General features: G+C 50.0%; 1 protein-coding gene across 1 annotated transcript; it reads left to right on the plus strand.

Moving 5' to 3' along the window:
• The first annotated feature begins 1,243 nt into the window (after positions 1–1,243).
• On the plus strand, positions 1,244–7,366 carry LOC137385080 (uncharacterized). The gene is made up of 2 exons (XM_068059824.1): positions 1,244–1,394; positions 3,682–7,366. The coding sequence occupies exon 2, from the start codon at positions 3,755–3,757 to the stop codon at positions 5,000–5,002; it is 1,248 nt and encodes a 415-aa protein (XP_067915925.1). The 5' UTR covers positions 1,244–1,394; positions 3,682–3,754; the 3' UTR covers positions 5,003–7,366.
• The last annotated feature ends 1,989 nt before the right edge of the window (positions 7,367–9,355 follow it).

The raw sequence follows: 9,355 nt of genomic DNA on the forward strand, positions 1-9,355 counted from the left end.
CTCCAACAGTGCAGCACACTCTCAGTACTGACCCCCTGACTTTGCAGCACTCCCTCAGTACTGACCCCCGACAGTGCAGCACTCCCTCTGCACAGACTCTCCGACAGTGCAGCACTCCCTCAGTACTGACCCTCCGAAAGTGCAGCACACCCTCAGTACTGACCCCCTGACTTTGCAGCACTCCCTCAGTACTGACCCCCGACAGTGCAGCACTCCCTCTGCACAGACTCTCCGACAGTGCAGCACTCCCTCAGTACTGACCCTCCGAAAGTGCAGCACTCCTTCAGTACTGTCCCCCCCGACTGTGCAGCACTCCCTCTGTACTGACATCCCCGACTGTGCAGCACTCCCTCTGTACTGACCCTCCGACAGAGCAGCACTCCCTCTGTACTGACCCTCCGACAGAGCAGCACTCCCTCTGTACTGACCCTCCGACTGTGCAGCACTCCCTCTGTACTGACACCCCCGACTGTGCAGCACTCCCTCTGTACTGACCCTCCGACAGAGCAGCACTCCCTCAGCCCTGACCATCCGACATTGCAGCACTCCCTCAGTCCTGACAGTCTTGCAGTGCGGCACTCCCTCAGTTCTGACCCTCTTATCGTGCGGCACTCCCTCAGTTCTGACCCTCTTACAGTGCAGCACTCCCTCAGTAATGACACTCTTACAGTGCGGCACTCTCTCAGTACTGACCCTCTTACAGTGCGGCACTCCCTCAGTACTAACCGCCTGACAGTGCAGCACTCCCTCAGTACTGACCCTCCGACAGTGCAGCACTCCCTCAGTACTGACCCTCCGAATGTGCTGCACTCCCTCAGTACTGACCGCCTGACAGTGCAGCACTCCCTCAGTACTGACCCTCCGACAGTGCAGCACTCCCTCAGTACTGGCCCTCTGACAGTGCGGCACTCCCTCAGTACTAACCCTCCGACAGTGCAGCACTCCCTCAGTACTGACCCTCCGACAGTGCAGCACTCCCTCAGTACTGACCCTCCGACAGTGCAGCACTCTGGTGTCTCAGCCTATATTTTTGTCCTGGACTGGGATTTGAACATTCAATCCTCAGACTCAACTGAACAGGGTCACCACCTGAGCTGCAGCTAACACTAAATAGAGAGATCAGGAGGTTCCAGTCAATTGTGCATTTGATCAAAGGTTTGTGAGTTGCTCCAGGTGTGATATGGAGATAAGAACTCTGTCCACAGCTTAGAGTGTGTTTTATCCTGGAAAGTTCAGAGTTCAACGCAGCATTAATCACGTACATAACAGGAACTGATCGCAGTGTCGGCTCTCCCTGAGTGTAACCCTCCAGTGATACCGAGTTTGTTTAAATTAAATCCCCGATACTGAGTGAATGATGATGTGGCTGTTCGAGTATCTCTTCCTGACATACAGTGAGTATCTCCGTACTGATTTCAAATCAACAAAGCTTATTCCCTCCACTTATTGTAAAGTGACAAAGTTTCCAAACTCTCTGCTCCTCACTCTGGGTTTCACTTTCTCTCTCTCGTAGCTGAGACAGAAACTGATGGGTCTGAGTTCACACTGCAGAAACTGGATCTCCCAAAATCCAGACCGACTCACCCCAGTGTCAGGACTGAGGGAGTGCTGTACTGTCAGAGGATCATTACTGAGGGAGTGCTGCACTGTCGGAGGGTCAGAACTGAGGGAGTGCCGCACTGTCGGAGAGTCAGTATTGAGGGAGTGCCGCACTGTCGGAGGTGCAGTACTGAGGGAGTGCTGTACTGTCGGACGTGCAGTACTGAGGGAGTGCTGTACTGTCGGAGGGTCTGTACTGAGGGAGTGCCGCACTGTCGGAGGGTCTGTACTGAGGGAGTGCCGCACTGTCGGAGGGTCAGAACTGAGGGAGTGCTGCACTGTCGGAGGGTCTGTACTGAGGGAGTGCTGCACTGTCGGAGGGTCAGTACTGAGGGAGTGCTGCACTGTCGGAGGTTGAATACTGAGGGAGTGCTGCACTGTCGGAGGGTCTGTACTGAGAGAGTGCCGCACTGTCGGAGGGTTAGTACTGAGGGAATGCTGCACTGTCGGAGGGTCAGTACTGAGGGAGTGCTGCACTGTCGGAGGGTTAGTACTGAGGGAGTGCTGCACTGTCGGAGGGTCAGTACTGAGGGAGTGCTGCACTGTCGGAGGGTCAGTACTGAGGGAGTGCAGCACTGTCGGAGGGTTAGTACTGAGGGAGTGCTGCACTGTCGGAGGGTCAGTACTGAGGGAGTGCAGCACTGTCGGAGGGTTAGTACTGAGGGAGTGCTGCACTGTCGGAGGTTGAATACTGAGGGAGTGCTGCTCTGTCGGAGGGTCAGTACTGAGGGAGTGCTGCACTGTCGGAGGTTGAATACTGAGGGAGTGCTGCACTGTCGGAGGGTTAGTACTGAGGGAATGCTGCACTGTCGGAGGGTCAGTACTGAGAGAGTGCCGCACTGTCGGAGGGTTCGTACTGAGGGAATGCTGCACTGTCGGAGGGTCAGTACTGAAGGAGTGCTGCACTGTCGGAGGTTGAATACTGAGGGAGTGCCGCACTGTCGGAGGGTTAGTACTGAGGGAGTGCTGCACTGTCGGAGGGTCAGTACTGAGGGAGTGCTGCACTGTCGGAGGGTCAGTACTGAGAGAGTGCCGCACTGTCGGAGGGTTAGTACTGAGGGAATGCTGCACTGTCGGAGGGTCAGTACTGAAGGAGTGCTGCACTGTCGGAGGTTGAATACTGAGGGAGTGCCGCACTGTCGGAGGGTCAGTACTGAGGGAGTGCCGCACTGTCGGAGGGTTAGTACTGAGGGAGTGCTGCACTGTCGGAGGGTCAGTACTGAGGGAGTGCTGCACTGTCGGAGGGTCTGTACTGAGAGAGTGTCGCACTGTCGGAGGGTTAGTACTGAGGGAGTGCTGCACTGTCGGAGGGTCAGTACTGAGGGACTGCTGCACTGTCGGAGGTTGAATACTGAGGGAGTGCTGCACTGCCGGAGGGTCTGTACTGAGAGAGTGCCGCACTGTCGGAGGTCAGTACTGGGGGAGTGCTGCACTGTTGGAAGTGCTGTTTTTCAGGATGCGACATTAAACCGAGACCCTGTCTGCCCTCTCGGGTGGATGTATAGATTCCCACGGCCCACTGTTAGGGATAATGCAGTGGGGTGGGGGAGGGGTTTTCTCCCCTGTGTCCTGGGACCAATATTTATCCCTCAACCAACATCGCTAATAACAGGTGATCTGATCATTCATCAAGTTCCTCTTTGTGGGATCTTGCTGTGCACTCATTGGCTGCCGCCTTTCCTACATCACAACAGTGAGCTCACTTCCGATACTCCTCATCGGCTGTGAAACACTTTGGGATTTCTGGAGCTGGTGACAGGATCAGTATCAAAGGGAATTCTGTCTCTCTGATTGGCAGGTCGGATTTTGGGAATATCTCTTTGTGATTGACAGGTCAGATTTTGGGAATTCTGTCTCTCTGATTGGCAGGTCGGATTTTGGGAATATCTCTTTGTGATTGACAGGTCAGATTCTGGGAATTCTGTCTTGCTGATTGGCAGGTCGGATTTTGGGAATCTGTCTTTCTGATTGGCCAGTCAGATTTTGGGAATTCTGTCTTTCTGATTGGCAGGTCGGATTTTGGGAATATCTCTTTGTGATTGACAGGTCAGATTTTGTGAATTCTGTCTTTCTGATTGGCAGGTCAGATTTTGCTCAGCTTGTACACAGTGGTGATGGGGAATCTTGCGGTGATGGAAACCCAGAGCTGAACCTGATGGAAGATTCTGCTGCCTTTTATTTCACACGGGATGATGATGCAGCAATAAAGTGTCTGGAGAAAGAGCTGGATAATGACCCGGTGTTTGAGAGGCTCTGGAACCTGGGCAGGGCAAATTGGACACTTAAAAATCTCCCAGTCCCGAAGGGTCTCCGAGAGGAGCACATGATCGCAGTGACAGCTTATACCATGATCAGTAACCTGTACAGGCGCTTAAACACAGGTGTGAAAAAGTATGGAGACATCGACACATACAACTGTCACTTTAAACTCAAGAGTTTCCACTATCTCCTAACCATCGCCCTGATAAATTTGAGAAAAGATTTCACTGTGTTAACAGTATATCGAGGGATCAACGATCCTCGGTCTGACACACAAGGCGAGAAGTTGAGATTTGGCATATTTGCCTCCACTTCCCACAGTCGGACGGTGGCCAAGGAGTTTGGGGAAAAAACTTTCTTCATTGTGCATACGTCTCACGGTGTCACAATCCGAGACTTCTCAGTCAACAGGTTCCAAGAGGAGGTTTTAATCTCTCCTTATGAGAAGTTCGCGATTACAAATGCCAAGAGTTCGGAGGGCAATTGCATCTTCACCCTCCATTCAAGAGGCTTCAAGGGAGTGGAGGTGGGGATGCAGTGGGACGAGTTTTGCAACCTGACTGTTTATGCCCAGAGGTCCCCTGGTGGGGCTGCTTTTGCCTCTCTGTTGACGATCTTATTGGCTCTGGGCGGGGGTGTGGGTCTCCGCTCTTGTGGGCAATGGAAATCGTATTTGACCAACTTATTAAAGTTCTTTGAGAAAGTAACAAGGAAGGTAGATAAAGGGAAACCAGTAGATGTGGTGTACTTGGATTTCCAAAAGGCATTTGATAAGGTGCCACATCAAAGGTTACTGCACAAGACAAGAGCACATGGTGCAGGGTGTAACATATTAGCATGGATAAAGGACTGGCTAGCTAACAGGAAACAGTGCGTCAGGATAAATGTGTCATTTTCGGGTCAACAAGCTGTAACTGGTGCAGTGTCACAGGGAACAGTGCTGGGGTCTCAACTATTTATAATCTATATTAACGGCTTGGATAAAGGGACAAAATGTACGATTTCTAAATTTTCTGATGACGCAATGACAAAATGCACCGATGCATTAAAACACCTGACCTGTCTACCTAATCCCATTTGCCAGCACTTGGCCCATAGCCTTGAATGTTATGATGTGCCAAGTGCTCATCCAGGTACTTTTTAAAGGATGTGAGGCAACCTGCCTCTACCCACCCTCCCAGGCAGGGCATTCCAGACCGTCAGCACCCTCTGGGTAAAAAAGTTCTTCCTCAATTCCCCCTTAAATCTCCTGCCCCTCACCTTCAACTTGTGACCCCTCGTAACTGACCCTTCAACGAAGGGGAACAGCTGCTCCCTATCCACCCTGTCCATGCCCCTCATAATCTTGTACACCTTGATCAGGTCACCCCTCAGTCTTCTCTGCTCCAGCGAAAACAACCCAAGCCTATCCAACCTCTCTTCATAGCTTAAATGTTCCATCCCAGGCAACATCCTGGTGAATCGCCTCTGCACCCCCTCCAATGCAATCACATCCTTCCTATAATGTGGCGACCAGAATTGCACACAGTACTCCAGCTGTGGTCTTACCAAAGTTCGATACAACTCCAACATGACCTCCTTGCTTTTGTAATCTATGCCTCGATTGATAAAGGCAAGTGTCCCATATGCCTTTTTCACCACCCTATTCACCTGCCCTTCTGCCTTCAGAGATTAGGAGTAGGCCATTCAGCCCATCGAACCTGCCCCGCCATTCAATACTATCATGTCTGATCATCCACTTCAATGTCTTTTTCCCCACACTATCCTCATATCCCCTTACATCATTGGTATTTAGCAATCTGTCAATCTCTGCTTTAAACATACTCAATGACTGAGCTTCCACAGCCCACTGGGGTAGAGAATTCCAAAGATTCACAACGCTCTGAGAAAAGAAATTTCTCCTCATCTCTATACTAAGTGGCTTCCCCCTTATTTTGAAATTGTGTCCCCTGGTTCTAGACTCCCCAACCAGGGGGAAACATCTTATCTGCATCTACCCTGTCTATCACTTTCAGTATTTTGTAGGTTTCAATGAGATCACCTCTCATTCTTCGAAACTCTAGAGAATACAGGGCCAGTTTCCCCAATCTCTCTTCATAGGACAGTCCCGTCATCCCATGAACAAGTCTGGCGAATCTTCGTTGCACTCCCTGTATTGTTATAATATCCTTCCTAAGGTAAGGGGACCAAAACTGTACACAATACTCCAAGTGCGGACACACCAAGGTTCTGAACAATTGGAGCTAGACTTCTATTCTTCTGTACTCAAATCCCCTTGTGATGAAGGCCAACAGATGTGTTTCCCCTTGTGGGGGAGACTAGAATGAGGTGACATAGTTTGAGATAAAGAGCTTTCCCCTTTAAGACGGAGATGAGGAGAAATGTTTTTCTCTCAGAGGGTGGTTAGTCTGTGGAATTGTCTTCCCCAGAGAGCAGTGGAGGCTGGATCATTGAATATATTCAAGGCTGAGTTAGATAGATTTGTAAATGGACAAAGGAGTCAAGGGTTATGGGGGACAGACAGGCCACCACCATATCAGCCATGTTCCAATCAAATGGCGGAGCAGGCCCAAGGGGCTGAATGGTCTCCTCCTGTTCCTGTGGAACAGGCTCGAGGAGGGGCTGAATGGTCTCCTCCTGTTCCTGTGTAACAGGCTTGAGGGGGGGCTGAATGAGTCTCCTCCTGTTCCTGTGTAACGGACTCGAGGGGGGGCTGAATGGGCCTCCTCCTGTTCCTGTGTAACAGACTCGAGGGGGGGCTGAATGGGCCTCCTCCTGTTCCTGTGTAACAGAGTCGAGGGGGGGTGCTGAATGGGCCTCCTCCTGTTCCTGTGTAACAGACTCAAGGGGGGGCTGAATGGGCTCCTCCTGTTCCTGTGTAACAGACCTGAGGATGGGCTGAATGGCCTCCCCCTGTTCCTGTGTAACAGACTCGAGGGGGGGCTGAATGGGCCTCCTCCTGTTCCTGTGTGACAGACTCGAGGAGGGGCTGAATGGTCTCCTCCTGTTCCTGTGTAACAGACTCGAGGGGGGGCTGAATGGGCCTCCTCCTGTTCCTGTGTAACAGACCCGAGGAGGGACTGAATGGTCTCCTCCTGTTCCTGTGTAACAGGCTTGAGGGGGGGCTGAATGGGCCTCCTCTTTTTCCTGTGTAACAGACTCGAGGGGGGGCTGAAGGGGCCTCCTCCTGTTCCTGTGTAACAGACTCGAGGGGGGGCTGAATGGGCCTCCTCCTGTTCCTGTGTAACAGACTCGAGGGGGGGCTGAATGGGCCTCCTCCTGTTCCTGTGTAACAGACTCGAGGGGGGGCTGAATGAGTCTCCTCCTGTTCCTGTGTAACAGACTCAATGAGGGGCTGAATGGTCTCCTCCTGTTCCTGTTTATCTCTACAAACTGTGAATTAAATTGATGAGTGAAAGATTGACGATGCTTTGGGTGTTTAATGAAAAATGTTGATATAAATCTGTTTGTAAAATTTACAAATGTCTTCTTGCACCTGTTTTCACACAAACAAAATTTCAATAAAAGATTTTTGTAATTTTCCAAATATCTCACCTGATTGTTGTAACTTTCTGGGATCTTACTGCGTATATTTGATACATTTATCTTGTGAAATGGGCAGGCAGATGACAGATACAGTTTAATGCAGAGAAGTGTGAAGTAATACATTGTGATGGGAGGAACGAGGAGAGACAATATAAAATAAAGTGTACAATTGTAAAGAGGGTGCAGGAGCAGAGGGACCGGGGGGTAAATGTACACAAATCACTGAAGGTGTCAGGACAGGTTGAGAAAGTAGTTAATAAAGCGTACGGGATCCTGAGCTTTATAAATAGAGATATAGATACAAAAACAAGGAAGTTATGGTGAACATTTATAAAACACTGGTTCAGTCTCAACTGGAGTATTGTGTCCAGTTCTGGGCACCACACTTTAGGAAGGATGTGAAGGCTTTAGAGAGGGTGCAGGAAAGATTCACGATCGTGGTTCCAGGGATGAGGGATTTCAGTCAATGTGGAGAGACTGGAGAAGCTGGGATTGTTCTCCTTAGAGCAGAGAAGGTTAAGAGGTGATTTAATCGGGACGTTCAGAATGACGAGGGGGTTTCGATGGAGTAAATGAGGAGAAACTGTTTCCAGTGACAGGAGGGTCGGTAACCAGAGGGACACAGATTTAAGATAATGGGTAAAAGAAGCAGAGGGGGAGATGAGGGGAAATGTTTTTTACTCAGTGAGTTGTTGTGATCTGGAACGCTCTGCCTGAAAGGGCGGTGAAAAGGGAGGATATTGAGAGGGGTAGAAGAAGCAAGAGACCTTGGAATGCACGTCCACAAGTCCCTGAAGGTGGCAGGTCAGGTAGATAGAGTGATGAAGAAGGCACATGGAATGCTTTCCTTCACTGGCTGAGGTATAGAATACAAAAGCAGGGATGTAAAGCTGGAACTGTATAAAACACTGGTTAGGCCACAGTTGGAGTATTGCGTACAGTTCTGGTCACCACATTACAGGAAGGACATAACTGCTCTGGAGAGAGTACAGAGGAGATTTACAAGAATGTTGCCAGGGCTCGTAAGTTGCAGCAATGATGAAAGATTGGATAGGCTGGGGTTGTTTTCCTTAGAACAGAGGAGGCTGAGGGGTGACTTAATTGAGGTTAACAAAATTATGAGCGGTCTAGATGGAGTAGACAGGAAAGATCTGATTCCCCTAGTGGAGAGGTCAATTACTGAGAGGGCTCAGTCACAGAAGATAGAGGGGAACAGTGGATGGGTGTTTTTCTGAATGGAGGGATGTGACTAGTGGTGTTCCACAGGGATCAGTGCTGGGACCTTTGCTGTTTGTAGTATATATAAATGATTTGGAGGAAAATGTAACTGGTCTGATTAGTAAGTTTGCGGACGACACAAAGGTTGGTGGAGTTGCGGATAGTGATGAGGATTGTCAGAGGATACAGCAGGATATAGATCAGTTAGAGACTTGGGCAGAGAAATGGCAGATGGAGTTTAATCCGGACAAATGTGAGGTAATGCATTTTGGAAGGTCTAATGCAGGTGGGAGGTATACAGTAAATGGCAGAACCCTTAGGAGTATTGACAGGCAGAGAGATCTGGGCGTACAGGTCCACAGGTCAGTGAAAGTCGCAACGCAGGTGGATAAGGTAGTCAAGAAGGCATACGGCATGTTTGCCTTCATCGGTCGGGGCATAGAGTATAAAAATTGGCAAGTCATGTTGCAGCTGTACAGAACCTTAGTTAAGCCATACTTGGAATATTGTGTGCAATTCTGGTCGCCACACTACTAGAAGGACATGGAGGCTTTGGAGAAGGTACAGAGGAGGTTTACCAGGATGTTGCCTGGTCTGGAGGGCATTAGCTATGAGGAGAGGTTGGAAAAACTCGGATTGTTTTCACTGGAACGACGGAGGTGGAGGGGTGACATGATAGAGGTTTACAAAGTTACGAGTGGCATGGACAGAGTGGATAGTCAGAAGCTTTTTC

This window comes from Heterodontus francisci, chromosome 28 (genome assembly GCF_036365525.1).
Source record: "Heterodontus francisci isolate sHetFra1 chromosome 28, sHetFra1.hap1, whole genome shotgun sequence".
Classification (NCBI taxonomy): domain Eukaryota; kingdom Metazoa; phylum Chordata; class Chondrichthyes; order Heterodontiformes; family Heterodontidae; genus Heterodontus; species Heterodontus francisci.

Excerpts from the sequence above, each read along its gene's own strand:
- LOC137385080 (XM_068059824.1), top strand. The coding sequence starts at position 3,755 with ATGGAAGATTCTGCTGCCTTTTATTTCACACGGGATGATGATGCAGCA.